Source organism: Chiloscyllium punctatum, chromosome 40 (genome assembly GCF_047496795.1).
Source record: "Chiloscyllium punctatum isolate Juve2018m chromosome 40, sChiPun1.3, whole genome shotgun sequence".
Classification (NCBI taxonomy): Eukaryota; Metazoa; Chordata; class Chondrichthyes; order Orectolobiformes; family Hemiscylliidae; genus Chiloscyllium; species Chiloscyllium punctatum.
Window position 1 is genome coordinate 9,726,910 of NC_092778.1, and position 21,129 is coordinate 9,748,038.

Genomic DNA, 21,129 nt, shown 5'->3' on the forward strand with positions numbered 1-21,129 from the left:
AACTTGGATTCTCTTTTGCTGGCTCCTTTTGAAGGGCTTTTATTTTTATTACTGCAGCCTCTTTTGCTGTTCGCTGGCACGCAATAGTGCCTGAATTCTTAATTGGTGTCTGAGAGGGATTCCCCCCGCGGTGGTGAACCCTCTTCTACCCCATGCCACCATGTAGTCATGGACTACCCCAAAGGCATATTGACTGTCTGTATATATATTCACAATTTTTCCTTTTTGCTGGTTCCATTGCTTTGGTGAGTGCTACCAGTTCTGCTACCTGTGCGAACTGACTTCCATCAATCCCCCCGGACATAATTGTTTCTAACTTATCATTGACCACAGCCCATCCTGTTCAGGGTGACCCTGCTACATATTTCACAAAGGGTTCGCCTCAGCTGTGTCTAGGGAGGTATCATTTACTCTCCCCCTACCCTCATCCCCATCTATATCACCACAGTTGTGCGGTTCCCCATGTCAAGAATTCCCTCAGCTGGGTTTTCTCCCATATCCCTATTACCACGGACTGCCTGGGGGGGGTAAAAGAATGGCCTCCCACTTTGCTCTTCTCATATTAGAGACGGCCCTCAGTTTCCCTGTGTTTAGCATCTCTACTAAGGTGTGTTTAGTGTGGAGGATGACTTTCCCTGTCATTACTATGGGCTCGCTAACCTTAGCACAGTCTAAGGCTGCTATGCACCTGGGCAACCCCGTGACTCCTGGCCCTTCATGAGTTGAGTAGTACCCTGCGGGCCTTCTCCTGCTACCATGGTCTTGGGTGACCACTGCAGAGTAAAACTCTCCCTCATTATTACAGTGGATGTAAAAATCCTTGCTGGGACCTGGCAGCCCTAGCCCGGGGGTCGATATGAGTCGAGTTTTAAGCTGTCTGTATGCCTCCTCCTGTTCTGGCCCCAAGTTACAGGTTTCAAGGCAGGCTGGCCTCCTTTAGTTAATCTCTGGATCAGTTCAGCCAATTTTGTGAACTCGGGGTATAAGACTCCGATTGGAGTTGAATAGCCCCGTGACCTTTCTGACTCCCCTGACAGTGGAAGGTCATGACATCTGTTGGATTGCCTTCTTTGAGTCCCTGGGATATAAGGTGTCCCAGGTATAAGACTTGTGTTTTGCCAATCTGTTCCTTTGTGGGGCTAACCTTTAACCCTGCGATTGCCAATTCCTGTAATACTGGACATAAAGCTTCCTAGTGTCCCGATTCAGACTCTGAGGCAATTAGGATATCATGTACATATTGGAGGATCCTCTGGTAAATCTACACCCTTCAGAATGTCGCTCATCACCCTGTGAAAAATAGTGGGGCTGTAGTGGAACCCTTGTGGCAGGTGAGTCCACATGTACTGCCTGTCTCTTACTGTAAAAGCAAATTTATTCTGGGACTCAGAGTATAATGGGATAGACCAGAATCCATTGGCTATGTCTAAAACAGTAAAAATCTTGTGTTTGGGAGCCAAGCCGTTTAGGGGTCTGCTACAATGAGGTGCAATTTGGGGGTGACCCTATTTAGTCCTGTATAATCAATGGTGAGCCTCTACCTCATAACAGGCTTTATTACTAGCCACATCGGGGAATTAGTTGTACTTGTGGTTTCTTCAGGATTCCCTGTTTCACTAGTCCTTTCACTATCTCCACAACTGCTTTTTCTGCCTCAGGTTTTATTGGGTATTGCCGGTGGGGCTTATGCTCTGGTCCAGGAACCCTTATTGGATCTGTGTTAACTAGACCTGTATCCACCTTTGTTTCTGCCCATGCTCCGGGGATGGAGGCGCAGATGGCTCCGAATACCCCTTTTTGAGGTTCGAGTCCCTACTGGTGACTGTAGCCATTTTAATAGTTTCAAGGTGACTTGTAAGTTTCCGAAGTTTGGTCTTTTGACCGTTCTACCTGGGCCAGCATGGTCATTGTCAGTTTGAGCGCAGTCATTGTCAGTTTCAGTGTCTACGCGCAAGTCCATTGCTGTAGTAATGGGCGTTAATCTCTCTTCCTGAGAAGGACGATTACTGCAGCCCTGACTATTAGCAATTTGTATTGAGTCGATATCAAGCAGTTAGCATTCCTATCAAAGTTGTTGGCTGGACCCAGGCACTTTGGCAGGCAGTTTATGCTATTCATGTGTATTCTCTCCCCCACCTGCCTTAATCAATGAGGTTGTGAATGCATTGTGCTGGTGTCCTGGTGGCCCCAGGCAGTATCTGTGTTTGCTCTGCTGTCTCTCCATTTTGTAGTCTGGCGGCCATCTTGTGTGTCCATGTGTCTAGCATCACCCTGCCCTGTGCCATCTTCCACTGCAGCATACAGAGGATCCTTGATTATCCAAACAAGATGGGCGGGCATTATTTTGTTTGGATAATTGATTATTCGGTTAATTGATTCAACGCCTCTCCTCTGGGGCTTGGGGTATTCCTCGCTCTGCTTGCCTTGCTCTCTCTCTGTCTCAGGGCTTGATTCTGAGCAGAGACATACTTGTATGTAAGGGATCTGCAGCATTGCTGAAGCCTCCCCCCCACCCCCCTCACCCCTCCCCCTCCATTAGTTCAATGGGATTGACACAGCAAGTACTTGCTAAGTCTGCTCTCCATTCAGGATACTAGGCAGCAGCACACCGTGTGCGAGAACCACACCCCCCATGGACCCAACCCCAAATCCCTGTCTGACGCCCCAACCCCAATCCCATCCAACCCCCCCCCAACTACCCCAACCCCGCCCTCCAGTGATAGGCTGAAGTGGGGGTGGAGGCGGAGAGGTCGGAAGAAGATTGCAGGTTAGGAAGGTGGTACTGAGTTCAAGGGATTTGACTGACACAAGGTGGGGGGAGGGGAAATTAGGAAACTGGAGAAATCTGAGTTCATCCCTTGTGGTTGGAGGGTTCCTAGGCGGAAGATGAGGCGCTCTTCTTCCAACCGTCGTGTTGCTATGGTCTGGCAATGGAGGAGTCCAAGGACTTGCATGTCCTTGGTGGAGTGGGAGGGGGAGTTGAAGTGTTGAGCCACGGGGCGGTTGGGTTGGTTGGTCCGGGTGTCCCAGAGGTGCTCTCTGAAACGTTCCGCAAGTAGGCGGCCTGTCTCCCCAATATAGAGGAGGCCACATCGGGTGCAGCGGATGCAGTAAATGATGTGTGTGGAGGTGCAGGTGAATTTGTGGCGGATATGGAAGGATCCCTTGGGGCCTTGGAGGGAAGTGAGGGGGGAGGTGTGGGCGCTAGTTTTGCATTTCTTGCGGTTGCAGGGGAAGGTGCTGGGGGTGGAGGTGGGGTTGGTGGGGGGTGTGGACCTGACGAGGGAGTCACGGAGGGAGTGTTTTTTTCAGAACATTGATAGGGGAGGGGAGGGAAATATATCCCTGGTGGTGGGGTCCGTTTGGAGGTGGCGGAAATGACGATGGATGATACGATGTATATGGAGGTTGAGCGGAAATGACGACGGATGCTATATCAGTAAGGCAATTGTTGTCATGAAGAAGTCCTGAAGAAGGGCTCATGCCCGAAACATCAATTCTCCTGTTCCACAGCAAGGAACAGACCCTTCAGTCCAACTCATCCATGTCGATCAGATATCTTAAATTAATCTAGTCCCATTTGCCAGCAGTTGGCCCATATCCCTCAAAACTTTTCCTCTTCATATAACCATCCAAATGCCTTTTAAATGCTGTAATTGTACCAGCCTCCACCACTTCCTGTGGTAGCTCATTTCATAGATACACCACCCTCTGCATGAAAAAGTTACCCCTTGGGTCACTTTTAAATCTTTCCCCTCTCACCGTAAACCTATGCTCTCTAGTTCTGGACTCCCCCAGCCCAGGGAAAAGATTTTGTCTATTTACCCTATCCATGCCCCTCATGATTTTATAAACCTCTGTCAGGTCACCACTCAGCTTTCGACACTCCAGAGAAAACAGCCCCAGCCTGTTCAACCTCTCCCTATAGCTCAAATCCTCCAACCCTGGCAACATCCTTGTAAATCTTTTTGAACCCATTCAAGTTTCACAACATCTTTCTCATAAGAGGGAGACCAGAATTGCCCATACTATTCCAAAAGAGGCCTAACCAATATCCTGTACAGCCACAATATGACCTCCCAACTCCTATACTCTAAGCTCTGATGAATAAAGGAAAGCTTACCAAACACCTTCTTCACTATCCTATCTACCTGCAACTATGAACCTGCACTCCAAGGTCTCTTTGTTCAGCAACACTCCCCAGGAGCTTACCATAAAGTGTATAACTCCTGCCCTGATTTGCTTTTCTAAAATGCAGTACCTCACAATTATCTAAATTAAACTCCATCTGCCACTCCTCGACCTATTGGCCCATCTGATCATGATCCTGTTGTACTGAGGCAACCACTACATGTCCAATTTTGATGTCATCAGCAAACTTACTAGCCATACCTCCAATGTTCACAACCAAAACATTTATATAAATGACGAAACGCAGTGGACGCAGCATCGATCATTGTGGCATGCCAATGGTCACGGGCCTCCAGTCTGAAAGGCAGACTTCCAACACCACCCACTTTGAGCTAGTTCTGTATCCAAATGGCTAGTTCTCCTTGTATTCCTTGCTAACCAGTCTCCCATGAAGAACTTTGTCGAATGTTTTTGTAAGGTCCACATAGATCACATCCACTGCGCTGCTCTCATCAATCCTCTTTGTTACTTGTTCAAGAGTATCAAGTTCATGAGACATGATTTCCCATGCACAAAGCCATGCTGACTGTCCTTATTCAGTCCATGCAAATCCTGCTTCTCAGGATTCCCTCCAACAATGTGCACACCACCAATGTCAGGCTCACTGGTCTATAATTCAGTGTTTTCTGGAGAATAAGGGAGTTAAGTGAAAAACTCCTGGTCCAGAGATAGGGACACTACTACTGCTCCACAAGTGTCCCAGACCTATTTTGAATCAACCTATTTTGACATTTTATGACACATATCTGGAGCAGATATGGCCTGTATCTGGGGCTCTTGGCTGAGAGGTACAGTCACAACCAGTGCACCACTAGAGCCCCTTAAAGGTTATCCTTCAAGATCTTTTCAAGCCAACCTGTTCAGAAAGGTTATTACACAGGTCTGGAGCAGATGGGAATGATAATGTTCTGTATTGCATTTAGTTTGTAGGCCATTAACTGTTTCGGATTGAGGGTTCCTCAAGCAGCTAAAATGTGTGCCACTGTTTATGGAAACCTGCTATCCATTGCTCCAACCACTGCCACCATTTAATAACATTTTTGTGTTATACAAATGTAACGCAAATGAGGTACTTCAATTCTATGTACTCGAAGATTTCTGGTGTGCTTGTTCGCAACTAGACCGATATAAGCGATACAGAGTGATCTCCAAACACAGTGCTACAAAAAAACTGTGGTCATGTCTTAACATCTGGGTACTTGGCTCATTTCTATATTGAGCTTTTTAAAGGGAATTCACTCCAAAGATCATAACAGAGCAGCACTGGCACTAATGCTAACTTAATGTTTGTAAAACAGGATTTGCCATTAACTGTTGCCCTGAAACTCACTTCTCCATTTTCACTAACAATACTTCATTTGTGGCTACTGATTCAAGCTAAATACAATAAGGGAAACATTAAGCCCCAAAACAGGTGAGTTTGGGGCACATGGGATAGAAAAAAATCTTTAAATTTCAATCTCAAACCTAACTCACCATAAACCCACACACTTTAAGTTTTAACTGAGTTATAACAAGCAACCAACCTATTCCCAGAAGGTGGATCTCTCAACTTAATATTTATACATATCTGTATGTACCAGCTGTTATCTGTCTTCTAGATTGAAACCTGATTGACTGGTTTGGCAGTTGACTATCAGAGAATGATCAGACACAGAAGGAGCCCATTTGCAAATTCATCTTTTGAATGAGCTACCGAATAATCTAATTTCTTTGCCCTTTCTGCATAGCATCGAACAAATTTTCTTTCAACTCTTCATCCAATTCCCTTTCCAAAGATGTAATTAAATCTACTGTAGAGCATTATTAAAACATCTAAAAATTGTACTGCATTATTAGTTAACACACGGTGACTGTAGCTAACCAAAATCCCCTGCTCCCCTGTTCTAATTTGTTGAACCAAATTTTAATGCCTTGGTTTACAAAAAAGGTTTCTCAGAAACTGATCGTATGTTAATATTTCACACCATGACTTCATTGCACTAATCCAGAATCTGGTTTCCAGCATCTGCAGTCATTGTTTTCACTTCATTGCACTTCAGATGAACACTATAATCAAACCTGATTGAAAAATTGGAACAGTATGAGGAAAATATTTTAAAGTAAAAACATCTAAAGCAGCGGGTAATTAAGAGGAGAGGATCGTTAATTTGTCGGCAATGCCTTCAAAGGCAGCAGATGTAGATCCAATCATAAGGTTACATTGGTTGCACAGTTGCAAAGGAAAACAATGCAGAGCTGGAGGGGAAAAGCATGGAGAGTAAATCTGAATTGTTAACTCTTTGATTTGGGCCATCGGAGATGATGGGGCAAAACACCTCCTTATATACTGTAAAAATCTCTGGTCCTAATTGTGATGGGCAGCTGAGAGTTGGGCAGCATGAGAGAATGTTGTCGGGTAAGGGCTGCTGGAGATGAGGAGGTGCAGAGTACTGAGGGGCTGTGGAGTAGAGGGAGCTGTTGCATGAGGGGGTACTGAGTTCTGTTTTGTAGGTGTGTACGAAGTTTTGGGGTGAGGGGATGTTGAGGGAGTACTGGGTGCTAAGACTGTCATACAGTCAGAAAACCCAGAAGAATGAGTTTACCTCTGGTCCTGTCAAGTTTGACAGCAGGGCTTAATCCAGGTTGGTATCTCCATTTACCAGGTGAAGTGACTGACTCTCAGAGGGAGGACCTGCAACACCAAGCCTGCCACTGAAGTGATGAGAGGAGGGACAGTTTGAGGTATGTAGCAGGGTGGTCCATTTTGATGGCTTAAAACTCCTCACAATGATTTTCTATGGCACTAACAGTGAATGAACACAATGTTTGGTCACTAAAAGTGATAATAGACACAATTGCTTTTTCACAGAATTGTGACAGCACTTCCAGAGACCATTCGGCTCATTATGTCTATGTCAGCTCTCCAAATGAGTGGTTTACTTCATGCCAATCTCCCACCCTGTAACCCAAGCACATTCTTCCCACTAGTTAATAGTTGAATTCCCTTTTCATTGCTTCAGTTACCTCCACCAATCTTTTAGTTGGTGCATTCCAGAATCTAACACTTGCTGTATCAGGAATGTTAGTTTTACTTCCTTTATTAGTTACTTTTAATCTGTACTCTCTTGTTCTCAATCATTTCATGAATGGGAATAGTTTCTACTGATATGCTCTGGCCAGCCTCTGGGATTTTATATACTTCTATCAAATTTCTTATCAGCTTTCCTTTCTCCAAGGAGCATTCCTAACTTCTCCCATATCCTTGATAACCGAAGTTTGTCATCTTTAGAAAGACTGGCATTGTTTTTTTTCTCTCTGCACCTTCTACAATGTATTCACATTCTTCGTAAAGTATGGAGCCAAGAGCTGTATACAATATTCCAGCGGATGACAAACTAGCATCTTATATAAGTTCAATATCAGCATTTTGCTCTTGTACTCTATGCTCCTATGAATAAATGTGTTGCTAGCTTTAATGACTTCTGCCCATATTTACTGAGGTCTCTTTGCTTCTATACTCCTTTTAGAGTTGTGTTTTTTATTTTGTTTTGCTACCCCTACCAAAATGAATCACCTCATTTCTCCAACCATCATCAACCATCTGTTTGTCATTCCATCAATTTTTCTAAGTCATTTTGGAGTTCTACATTATCCACCACAGTTTACAAATTTCCAAGTTTTGTATAATTCATAAACTTTGGAGTTATGTTCTTTGTATAAGTTCAAGGGTATTAATATTTAACAGGAAAGACACTAGTAAATAAAACAAGTGATCTGAGATTACACATAGTTTAATCAATCAAGAAAGATCAACCAAATAGCCCCATAAGAAGACTTGTGAATTTAACATGATTTGCAACAGCTGTAACTGAGGACTCAAACATAAATATTTTCCTTAAACTATCTCTTGTCCAGCTGTGCAATATTTTATAATATTCAGAATTTCATATGTTGCAGAAGAGATTGCAATTAATGTGCAACGGCAGTATGGGTTTACATTGGAGGTTTGCTCTGTACTTTTTCTTGTGCACTGATTGGAAACAGTTGAGATTTTAATTCAATCAAAACACATCCAGTAGTAAGCAGTTAAAATCAGGCCCACAGAATCTTAGAGCACAAGGGAAGCCATTTTGTCCATTGTGTCTGTGCTATTGGTTTGAAAGAGCTGTATAATTGGTTCAACTAAAACCTGCCCTTTCCCTGTGGCGTGCAGCTTAACCCTTTAAAAAGACCTGTAGAAACTGCAAATCTAAAATAAAAACAGAAATTGCTGGAGAAACTCAGGAGATCTAACAGTATCTGTGAAGAAAGAACGAGAGTTAATGTTTCGAGCCCAGTGATCCATCTTCAGAACCTCACTTGAAATGTTAGCACTGCTTTCTCTCCACAGATGCTGCCAGACTTGCCGGGTTTCTCCAGCAATTTCTGTTTTTGTTTCCGCAATTTACTCCACTCGCTTTTCAAATTTTCATATGATTCCCTTTTAAAGTCATTTACAATATCTTGTAATCTTCCAATAATCATTCACTATTACATATTTTGCTTTAGTCTTTTCTTTAGTGGGAGAAGGTAAATTCTTTAAACTACACGGAGATGTGAAAGGATGCAGCCAGTGAGTTAAATTGGGTAATATAGTCTCAACCCAAGCAATGGCTCACTGAACAGCATCTTTATTAATCAGACATTCATGGGCGAAAGACTCAGTCCAGACAGCTGAGTACAAAATGCTCGACCGACAATCCAGTGCAGTACTGAAGGACTGCCACCCTTTTGGGTGCAGTTTAATATACCTTCTAAGATAAATACAAAAGATCCTGTGACATTTTTCAAAGAAGAGATCAATATTAATCCCTCAATCAACATGATTAATTATCCAATCACTGTTACACTGTGTTTGTGAGAACCTCTTAAGTGCACTTGGCTGCTTTCATTACCACAGTGACTACAATTTAAATAGTATCTCACTGGCTTGCAGAGGTTTAAGATGTCCTGAGGTCATAAAAGGTGCCACATAAATGCAAGTCTTCATTTTTTTTCCCCTCATGTTATACTTGAAACAACTTACCCAAGGACTTGCTATTCTTCCTTTCTCTTCTTCAGTGAGGCATTTGTTGTGGACTGGTTTCCTCTCAGCACACAGTAATCTTCTTCAGTCTGTCTCAGCCTCAACCTTCACAATGCCACAGTCAAGCACCGATCTGATTATCGTTTCTGTTTGCACTGGCAAGCAACTTCTTTACATTGAAACCTATTTGCTTTGGCTTTAAATTCTAAGATTGCCACCCTTCGAATTAAGGGAGCCAGTCTGGGACTTGTGGTGTTAAGTCTCCAGAGTCACAGATGCCCATTGTTCAAGATCCAACAGGAAAAATAAAACTCATTTAAAACAGAAGGTAAAAACACCCCCAGGCAAAGGGAAAAACAAAAATGTGGTAAAACCAGCTGGAAGTGATTTCAGAGTAGGAAATGTCAGCAGTGTGTGTGAGCATGGAGCTGCTGCCTGGATTCTGGAACATTTGGGAAGAACTTTAGATTAGAATATAGAAATAAAGCAGTCACAGGTTCATTACCATTCAGTTGCTCTACGCATAGAAGCATAGAACAGTTACAGTAGAGAAGGTGACCACTGGGCCCATCATGTCCATACTAGCTCTCTGTAAGAGCAACTTTAAAAAAAGACACTCTCCTAAACTTTCCCCATTGCCCTGCAACTTTTTTAAAAAATCCATTCCCTATTTGAAATCCCTGATTACCTCCACCACGTCCTGAGCCAAAATATTCCAGATTCTAACCACTCACTACATTAAAATAGTGTTTTTCCTTGTGTCAACATTGCTTCTTTTGCCACTCACCACAAATCAGTGTCTCCGAGTGCTTGACCTTCTCTCCCCATTTACTTTGTCAGGCCCTTTTTAAAACTGCCCTGATATTTTTAACAATTTGTGCGTACATGTCACAGGTCTCTCTGATCCTGTACCCTGTTTAGAATTGGATCCTTCATGTTACGTTGCCTCGCCTTGTTCTTCCTACTATAGTACAACACGTCACACCTACATCATAGGCAGAGAATGGATGGCTGACCAATCTCAGAACACCCTGAAGTCCTTCACATCAACTACTGGGCTTGGGAAATTCATACTTGGTTATAAAGTATTTTGGAAGTGCATTTGTGTTGTACAGAGAAAGATCACACAAACACAATTAGAGTCATAGAGATGTACAACATGGAAACAGACCTTTCCATCCATTTTGTCCATGCTGACCAGATATCTTAAATTAATCTAGTCACATTTGCCAGCATTTGGCCCATATCCCTCTAAATGCTTCCTATTCATGTACATTATGTACCAGATGCCTTTTAAATGCTGTAATTGTACCAGCCTCCACCACTTCCTCTAGCAGCTCATTCCATACACACACTAGCATCTATATGAAAAAGTTGCCCCTTAGGTCCCTTTTCAATCTTTCCCTTCTTACCTTAAACTTTTGTCCTCCAGTTCTGGACTCCCCCACCCCAGGGAAAAGACCTTGTCTATTCACCCTATTCATGCCCCTCATGATTTTATAAATCTCTATAAGGCCATCCCTCAGCCTCTGATCCTCCAGGGAAAATAACCTCAGACTGTTCAGCCTGTCACCATAGCTCAAACACTCCAACCCTGGCAACATCTTTGTAAATCATTTCTGAATCTTTTCAAGTTTCACAATAGCCTTCCAATAGGAGGGAGACCAGTACAATCACGATCAGATAATTTATTTGTACCAATGTTGATTGAGGGATAAATGTTGGCCAAGTGACAGTTGAGAACTAGAACTCTCTTCCTCCTAATCGTGCTATGAGGTAGTTTACATGCAACCAAGTAGGTAGATGGAGATGAAATTTGCCATCACACCTGAAGACAGCACCTCAGCCAATGCAATATACCTTCTATTCTACACTGCAGTGACAGCCCCGACTTCATGATAGAATCTCTTGAGATGGGTTAGATTCTCTGGTGAAAGAGTTGTAAATGAATATCTTGTATCAATTCATTGGGGCAGTAACCACCCTAGTCTAAGTGAACACTATCAGCACATTAAAGAATTTAATTGCATGTCATAATAATCTGAATGCACCTGAAGGACTAGAAACAAAATCAATTCTGTTGAGGGCTTGATAGAACAGGTGCAATACAGTTATATTAATGATAGAGCTCTGAAACCACTTACATTTTATTACTCAATGATTCAGTTGATTACAAATTTCAATGCAGATAGAACCTAATCAGACAAGTAGGTATTATATAATAATCGGTACAGCGGCAAAGAAACAGCAGAAAACCAATTAAAGAAGATCTTAGAGTGGTAGCATGTCCTAGCTCTGGGCTGGGAGACTCAGTTTCAAACTCCCAACTGCTCTAGAAATGTGTACTAATACTGCCCTGAACAGGTTTATTAGAAAAATAGGTTAAATGAAAACTTGACATTTAAGGATCTGTAATTCTGTGAATACAAGTTGAGGGCTGGTCAAACCTTCCAACCCTGGCACAAATGCCTTCTTCACTATCCAATTTACTTATGACTCCAATTTCAAGGAACTATGAACCTGCACTCCAAGGTCTCTTTGTTCAGCAAATCTCTGTAGAATCTTACCATTAAGTGTACAAGTCCTGACCTAATTTGCCTTTCCAAACTGCAGCACCTCACACAGAGATTCTGACCGATCTCAAGAGATTCAATCATGACGTCAGGGATGTCACTGCAGTGTAGAACAGAAGGTATGTTGCAATGGCCGAGGTGCCACAAAATACCTTGGCTTTGCTGTTTTACAAAGTCATCTAATTATTACTCCAAATATGGTTAAAACCTAATTATTGATTCTAAATAAGCTTTAGAATGTATTTTTTAATTAATGCCTGAGTCATGAACATCACTGGCAAGGCCAGTAATTATTATTCATCACTAATGCCCCTAGTGAAGGTGGTGGTGAGCTGCCTTCTTGAATTGTGGTTGATTGTGGTATTTCTTGTTTCCAGACAGATGCAAAATCTGATGGTTTTTTTCAGTAACACTCAAATTCTGTGCTGCCAAACCACTATTTACATCCAAGTGTTGTAAGAGAGGCTTTTCCAGGATTTTGAGATCACTGACACAGTGGGACAGTTCCAAATCAGGATGGTGTTTCATTTACAGAGAAACTTGCAGACAATAATTCAAGTCAAAGAACTGGGAAAGGCATAATGGACCAAATGGCCCACATCTGCTGACCTTGTCCTTTTCGGTGATAGATGCCATTTGGAAGGTGCTGTCATGGAACCTTGATGGTACTGCAGTGTTCTTGAAGATGGTACGCACCACTAGCCCAGAATGTCAGTGATGAAAAGAATGCATGTTGAATGGGGTACCAATTAAATGGGCTGGCTTTCCTTGGATGGTGTTGAGTTTCTTGAGTATTGTTGGAGCTCTACTCATTCAGGCAAGTGAAGAGCTCCCAACTTGAGCCTTGTAGATAATGGAAAGGTTTTGGAGAGGCAGGAGGTGAGTCACTTATTGCAGGATTTCGAACATCTGACATAATCTTGTAGCCTCAACATGCATATGAACAGTCCTGTTCAGTTTCTGATGACTACTTTGTTGGTACTCAAAGTGTTGATGATGGTAGTTTTTTTACTATAATAGCATTGCATGTCAAGAGAAGTGATAGAACTTATCACTTTCATAAGTGAAGTAGATGATCACTGTGAAGCATTTGTGTGATGCAAACATTCCCTTATCAAGCCAAGTCTCAATGTTGTTGTAGTATTGTTGCACAGGGACACAGATTGCTTCAGTATCTGAGGAATTGTGAACAGTGTTAAACATTGCGCAATCATTAACAAGCATCTCATCTCTGATCTTACGATGGAACAAAGGTCACTGATGAAGCAGCTAAAAAGGTTGGGCCTATGGTACTGGTCCGAGAAGCACTTAAAGCAATGCTTTGAGGATGAATTGATTGATATTACTGCCATTTTCAGATCTGCAATTCAATCATTTTGTCCAGGTTGGACAAACATTATAATGAAGTCTGGAGCTCAGTGGTCCTGACAGAATCTAAACTGAGCATCAGTGAGCAGGTTCTTCGTCAATCAGAAACACTTTACAACACTGGCAAGTGACCTTTCTGATACCTTGTACTAAGCTTTGTGCAATGATCAATAATCAGCCACTTCCTGAAGTCACATAGAATGTAATTTGGCAGAAAATTGGCATCTGAGATGGTGGGACCTTCAGGAGAAGGCCAATATGGATCATTCATGGCATTACCTGCTGAGATTGTTGCAAATGCTCTGTCATTGCAATAAGTAACAAAATGCTGGGTGTGGTATAGTGAAATTGGTTTGAATCATGACAACACAACTGATGACATGACTTGGTTATTGACAAGAGAAAAGACATTAGGCTAGAATGAGTATGTAAGGAGAGACGTCATAAAGAGAGCTACATTAGATAACCTACTGCAGCTATTTATTTACACAATAGTTAAGTGCAAGAAATTCACTGCATGAAGTGAAATGTACATTCCCATAGAAACCCACATAAGTGTTTGGATTATATTTCAAGAACGTCAAACAAATAAATAATACAAGCACACGGTTAATATAAAACACCAAAATGGATATAAAAATACATGTGAATAGAATATTTTTGAATGTTTCTTGCATCATATACAAGATTGTTTACCTGGAAGGGGACTGATCTGCACCTCTGGAAGTTGAAGGCCGAGGAATCATTAGACTGCCCTTTTGCTTCTTTGGAGATGGAAGGTCGTGTTTCATTCTGGACAGCATTTTTTTAAAAAACATATCCAGCAGGCAACAGCCAAAACAAGCTGAACGAACAAGAACGTGCTCAGGAATGCTGTGTCTGGGCAGGTACTCATTCCTACTGCTGTTGGGAGAGGTGTAAAACCTGTATTGTTACAAATCAGGCACGTGTTATTCAAATCATGAGCTGTAAAACTACATTAACCAAGAACCATCTGTATGTACAGACATTAAAAGGAAATTGTTATAGTACATATTGAGTTGAAGAGCCATATAATGATAAGGAGAAATCCCATGATACTCCAGTCAGACATCCCAATGTGCTATAACAGAAAGCAGCAAGACAATGAAGGAAAAATCTCCAGAGCCAAAATGTGAAGTTAAAGCAGAGCCCAAGAGATACAGCTGAAAAGGGAAGACTCCAAAGGCAGGATAGAACTTTGGATTATATCAATGTAGCCTAGCATACAGCAGGAGGGCACCAACGCAGGCCTTAACCGCAGGAGACTTCACAAGAAAACTCCAAAGGCAGGAAAAAAATTCTTGGAAGATTTCAATTATATGGCCACAGGATGGAATTCTTTGAAGGGGTGGTTGTGGGGAAGGGAAGACTTTGACCGTAGCCGCAAACTTATCTAGAGTGGAAAAATCTAAGTACTGTCGCAGCTCAGACAGGCACAATTGCCCACAGTGAGTTCCAGTAGAGACCTTGCCATTACCTCAACCAATTGAAAACACAGAAGGCTTGAAGTGGGAGAGCTTAAGTACTTTCAACATCATTGAATGGCTTCAGGCTTACACACAAACAAACACCGCCACCTAGTCAGCACATTTTTATATGATACAGGGCTAATGATTGATGATGTTCTGGAAAGACAAAGTTTAGAAAAAAGTATTACAAAGTATGATGGATTTATTTAAAAATTCAACATATAGTTTAACCCAGAAAGAAATTTAACGACAGCATTCTGGTGAACCAAAGAAGCAATTTTAACATATTTATATTGTTGAGCAGGATACTGTGAGCATGGAGTTTTGCAAGATGAATTAATTAGAGACTATTTGGTAATCAATGAGAGATATGTGAACTTATTGAACTTTCTTCAAGGAAGAGTTAATATTGAAATGAGCAGTCAAATTCGCCACCAGGGAGAATCTCAAATTCAATTCGTACTATGAGGAAACATTGAGGATTTTTCTGACACAGTTAGAAGTGTAGGCCTTAAGTTGGAAGTTGAACTCTTGAAAGTTCACCAAAATGTCAAAAATGTAGGAATCAAAGTCATTGATATGAGGTTGTATGAGATGTCGCTCCAAACAGAATTATGCAATAAATAATGAACAGGAATACTTGAGCAATAAAGTGTGGACAGTTGGGACAGTCCAGAAAATATTGAGAGTGAACAGCACCTTCAACACTGAAAAACAAAAGATCCTGCAAAAGGAACATTTCCAGAGAAATGCACATCAGACAACAAGGAAAGAGTTCAAGAGGTTATAAATATTCCCGGGGTGGGGGGTGCAGGTGATGGTGTGGACTAGGTCTGGACTGTCAAAAGGCTTTGAAACAGAATTTAATTTCATGCAGTTTGCCATGGGTGAAGTCTGTGAGAATTAGACCAACTAACACAACACCAAGGGCCAGGAAGTACAAATCTTCAGGTGCACAGACAAATCAGCACAATGCTTAGTCACAGAGGATGAAATGTCAGCGAAACACTGTATATTTTGATTAATTAAAATACCCCATTGTTGAGCAGAAATGTATGCATTTGCTCAGGTCTCTCAGAGAAAGTAGATACTTCGAATCAAAAGCAAGAGAAAATTTCGTCAAGAATTTTGATTTTATTGTCACGTGTATTTAACAGTAAGAATACGATAAAAAAGAAAAGGTTTCATTTGCTGTCACAAAAGGGTGTCATTTTGAATAATTTAACAATAAGGAAAAAGTAAACATAACTGAAAGAGAGTGCATCAGTCCTGAGGCAGCTCATCACAGTCAACAACACCTATGCCACCATTTCACTGCTGCCAGTGCCAGACCCAACCAACATCAAAGTCACCGATCTTGAGGGGTCATCATTTGCTGCTGAGCCTACCTCACCAACGTTGCCTCTGCCAACGTAGCAGCCGCCAATTCTAGGTCCTGTGCTTGCTCCTGATGCCATCCAGGCTCAAGACAAGGTAAGTCAATAAATAACAAAGAAAACAGAGAGGGGGAGAAAAGAGAAATAAAGCAGTCGGAGTGGATGAGCTCCAGCACAGGAGCCCTACTCTGCTACCATCCTGGGCCAGAATTTTCCATACTCTTTGAATGCTTTTAAAACTTGAAGCAGGAGAATCAGATTACATTACACATGACCCTAACCCTAAACCCATCTCCACATACTGTCCCAGGAAATTCCTCATCCTCTGATAAGAAAAGCAAAATCTCAGTATGACAGCATGATTGAAATCAGGGTCATATTTCTAGCACCAAAACTGACACAAAAGTGCTCAGGGCAAGGTGGGTGATAGTCCAGGGGGAGATAGGAGGAGGTAGCTGAGGGCTTGGACTCAGCCTGTGCAATGTAGAGGTCAATGTGCCAGACTACAACAACACCACCCTTTTTGGCAGGCTTAGTAACAAAGTTGGATCTGAGAGCATAGAATGCATCAATTTAGAGAAAGATAGGTTGGAATGGCAAAGGGAGGCAGAGAGTTGAGGTGAGCGATGTCATGTTGACTGTTCTCGATGAACAGTTTGAGTGCAGGTAAAAGGCCAAAGGGAGGGGTCAGGTGAGGGAGAGTATTGGAGGAGGGTGAATGGACGGGGACAGGACTCTTGTCCAAAGGAATGGACACAGAGGTGAAGGTGATGAAGAAGAGTGTAACATCACGTCATGCCTAAAATTCATTAAAATGGGACACTGAGAGATTACTTTAAGACCTTTTTGGGGTACAAAACATTCAGCATCATAGAGTGGAAGGTCAGAAGGGATAGTAAATACACAGCAGGAAGTGGGTTAGGAGACAGAATGGAGTCAGAGAGAAGAGGAAGGGATGAGGTTTTCGAAAGACTGTGGGGCATCTCTAAGCTGCTGCATCTTGCATTCCTTAATGCCTGAAAGGAAAAGGAAAAGGTTTGTTGTTAGAACATTGAATGAGCCAGAGGATAAAGTGAAACTGGGGATGCAGGGCAGCTCTGAGCCAGCGTAAGCAGTGCTGATGGAGAGAAAAGTTGAGAGTGTGCATATGGCAATGCATGGCACTGAGCATGGATCTCAGAATGTGGAGAGAGCAGCTTTCTGAGGAGCATTGTACATCACAGATACAATTTGGTTTGATAATAGCTGATCTGTATCTTGGATACACTTTGGTTTTGCAGCTCTTATTTTCATTATCCAGCAAAAATCAATCGATCTAGTTTTGAAATTTTCAGTTAGCTCCAGAACCTTTTTTAGGATGAGAGTCCCACATTTCCACCACTCTTTGTGTGAACAAGAGCTTCCTGACCATCCTTGTAGCCTTCAGGATTCAATATCGAGTTCAGTCCTTTTAGGACCTGAGCACTTTCTCCCATGTCCTTGTCACAACCCATACATAACAGGGCTGTTACCACAACAACCCCTTGTCAGCCACTCATGGTCTCCATCAGCTGCTCTTGATTCTCCCAGGCTGACCGTTACCCACTCCTTTGTCTGCCCAACAATTGTTCTCTCGCTCTCTCTCTCGCTCTCTCTCTCGCTCTCTCTCTCGCTCTCTCTCTCTCACTCTCTCTCACTCTCTCTCTCTCTGGGTTCCATCTCCACCTATTATCTTTACTCCTTCCCTTTCCCCCACCCATACACCAATCTTTTGTTAACTACAATTAGTTTCCGAAGAGTCACTGAACCCAAAACATTAACTCTGTTTTCTTTCCACAGATGCTGTAGATATTTTTTTTTCATCAATTTCTATTTTTGTTTCTGATTTCCACCATCTGCAGTTCTTTGGTTTCTCATGTTTCAGGATGGAAGCCTAATCATTTCAAATGTATTAACACCTCTGTTCCAATAATAAAAGAAGGACTCATGATAGAATGTGTTAAGTATTTACAGCCTGATACTAAACACATTTAATATCACGTCCAATTTTTTTTCAGTTGCAGTGTATTTCCTTGTATTCAAATCTATTTATGCAATCTATTGAAGCTCAGGCCAGAATACATTGCAATAGACCTTACCATCAATATGCACCTTATTAACTTTGCTCTATCAATACCTTTAGTAAACCTTGAAATTCATGTTAGGCCATTCAAGGATGGTCAGGAAGCTCTTGTTCACACAAAGAGTGGTGGAAATGTGGGACTCTCATCCTAAAAAAGGTTCTGGGGCTAACTGAAAATTTCAAAACTAGATCGATTGATTTTTGCTGGATAATGAAAATAAGAGCTGCAAAACCAAAGTGTATCAAGATACAGATCAGCTATTATCAAACCAAATAGGGAAACAGGTTATTAGTCTATTACTGTTCACCCTTTTTGGGGAAAAAAATATGTCTGCGTGGGTTTCCTCCGGGTGGTCCGGTTTCCTCCCACACTCCAAAGATGTGCAGGTCAGGTGAATTGGCCATGCTAAATTGCCCGTAGTGTTAGGTAAGGGGTAAATGTAGGGGGATGGGTGGGTTGCGCTTCGGCGGGGCGGTGTGGACTTGTTGGGCCGAAGGGCCTGTTTCCACACTGTAAGTAATCTAATCTAATCTAATCAAATCCAAGTTCCTCTTCTTGGAGGGAGTTAGGAAGATTCTTCCATCATCCGCATGTTCAATTTATTTGAAAGTCACATTGAACCCTTCTCCATATTGTGAGCTTTTTCCTTTAAATATAATCAACTCATAATTAGAAAAACATGTTGTTATTTATTGGGCAAAGCTTCACTGTTTCTCCTGAATAGCAGCTAATTAGATGTCATCAACATCTTCACATTGACATGTTAATATACTTCAGCATCTTGTGCAGTCCTCATCGGCTGAACATTACTTTAACTCATTGAACACTAAAGAAAGACAGCAACATTTGACAGTTGAGCCTAAGCACTCATCCATCCAAATGATGTAATAAGATATTGGCAAGTGTCATACCATCCAATATTTTAGATGGGTGTTTCTTGCACATGTGCTGAGGCATTTTTATAATTTTAAAATCAAATGCAAATAATGGTTGCAAGTTAAATGTTACTGTCAGCATAGTGCTGGTTCGTATCCTTCAATCTCCGAGTAATGATGGGAATGCTGCCTTAGAACTTTGCCGAGATTAGATGAGACCATCTGCTGTATTTGTTAAGACACAACAAACCCCTCATCTCTGGAATCAATCTAGTGAATCTTTTCTGAATTGCCTCTAAAACAACTACATCCCTCCTCAAATAAGATGCTGGTGGCTTAATGGCTTAACAAACCAATTATGGAGATGGAAAATCTGCTACAAATACCATATATGATGCTGCCCCTTTCCAGTGTTGCAGGATACTATCAACTGTCATAACCACTGACCATCACCCTGGATCATTTATGGACATACTGAACTTAAGACAGTATATTTTAAAAATATAATTTATTTCAGTGTTTGGAATTTAAAATAGTCACATTGGGTTTTGGCCTGTGTGTACAAAGAGGATTAATGTCAACATTTGTCAGTACTTCTGGAGCCTTTTTTAAAACTAGCATGAGTAAGACTTCTTGGATAATAGTGGGAATTTGTTCATATTGAGAGAATTTTACAAATGGACAAAGCAATCTTGAAGGGCATAATATTGCTTTTAGTTAGAAAAATCAGGATTTATTTTGATTATGAAAAAAGTCAATAGTTTAGAAAGCTTTTTGGCTTTGATATGTAGAGGTCCTGGCTGAAGTTATTCAACAAATTCTCCTAGTCAAAGAAGTTAATTGAGAAAATAGTTTATATCAGTATTACAGTTTTAGTTGAAAGCTTCAGATTAGATATGTTTGTTTAGAACCCTGAAGGGCATATTCAAAGATGAATAAATCTAAACTCAGCCATGTGCATAATTAAGAAAGAGGTTATCAAACTCTCAGGACTAAACATTGGAAGAAACAATTAATTCAGGCCAATAGATATGATAAAGATAGAAATTATCTCTGGTGTTTGCCTCTGGTAAAGTGATGGTGTTGGGATAGATGGGATTGTATTTTAACATTTATATCAAACATTTTAAAATTATATTATAAGTAAGTAATTTGGTTAGCTCTATTTTATCTTCATTTGTTTTGTGTAATGAACTTCTGTTTTATTGCATGCTTGTGTTCCAGTGAAAAACTATCCCGTTGAATAAAAAGAATTTATCAAGCCAGTTTTTCTTCTGGGACCTGATTTGTCTAGACATAACTTCAGTAGGGATCATGACAAATTGTAAGATATAAATCAAATTGAGATGGGCAGCAAAAAAAAAGTGAGCTTTCTATTTCACCCTTGTGACTGAGAGTCTTAAGAAATGTACCTTTAAGAGTCAACGATTCAATAACTGTTCAGTTACATTTGGGATATAAAGTTCAGTCAGTCTGAAAAATGAAGATCATATGGAGATATGGAAATGGGACTGTTGCTACATAGGATGCAAAGCAATAGTGTCAAATCTACTTGCTTTTCCCTTTATTATTTATTGTTATATTATTGGAATCCCTTAAACAATGACCCTGAAACAATGCAATGGGCTATTAGTGCAAGAACATGTCTACCTGACTTCCATCTTTTCATTAGTTTATCCAAACTTTTGTTCTATTTGTTTTAAACATGTTAATGCAAAATTAAACAGCAAGGGACCAATTAGTTTATCATGCTGGTATCTCACAGCCCATTTCAAGGAAGGAACAGCATAACTTTTTCAGTCGAGGATGACTTAAACTATAATTATGAAAGGATATTGAGGTACTACCTACACTTAGCAGAGGAGGGGAAATTTAACAGCCATTTTTAATTGTATGAGATTTTTTAAATTGTAAATCAGGAAAGATCAGTGTTGGAATGGGATTTGAATAATGTTCAACCATAATTTCAGCAGAAGGTCAATGGAAACCCTGGAGAATACACATAATGAAATAGTGACCATATCCACTAGTCACAATACATGTTTATATTGTTCTAATGAATTGAGCTCTCATTATGAAAAGCACTAAAAGATATTCTGAAGACTCT

General features: G+C 41.2%; 1 protein-coding gene across 3 annotated transcripts in view; it reads right to left on the minus strand.

The window, feature by feature from the left end:
- Positions 1–21,129, minus strand: part of LOC140464332 (complement C1q tumor necrosis factor-related protein 1-like) — a 52,392-nt gene that overhangs the window by 25,350 nt on the left and 5,913 nt on the right. Inside the window, exon 3 of one of the 3 annotated variants that reach the window (XM_072559270.1) lies at positions 13,876–14,103. The exons of 1 other annotated variant lie outside the window; for it this stretch is intronic. In XM_072559270.1, coding sequence (XP_072415371.1) covers positions 13,876–13,997 — 122 coding nt within the window. In that variant the 5' untranslated portion in view covers positions 13,998–14,103. Of the gene's footprint in view, positions 1–9,238; positions 9,527–13,875; positions 14,104–21,129 lie in introns of those variants that run through there. One more of the 3 variants, XM_072559271.1, reaches the window with a different exon arrangement.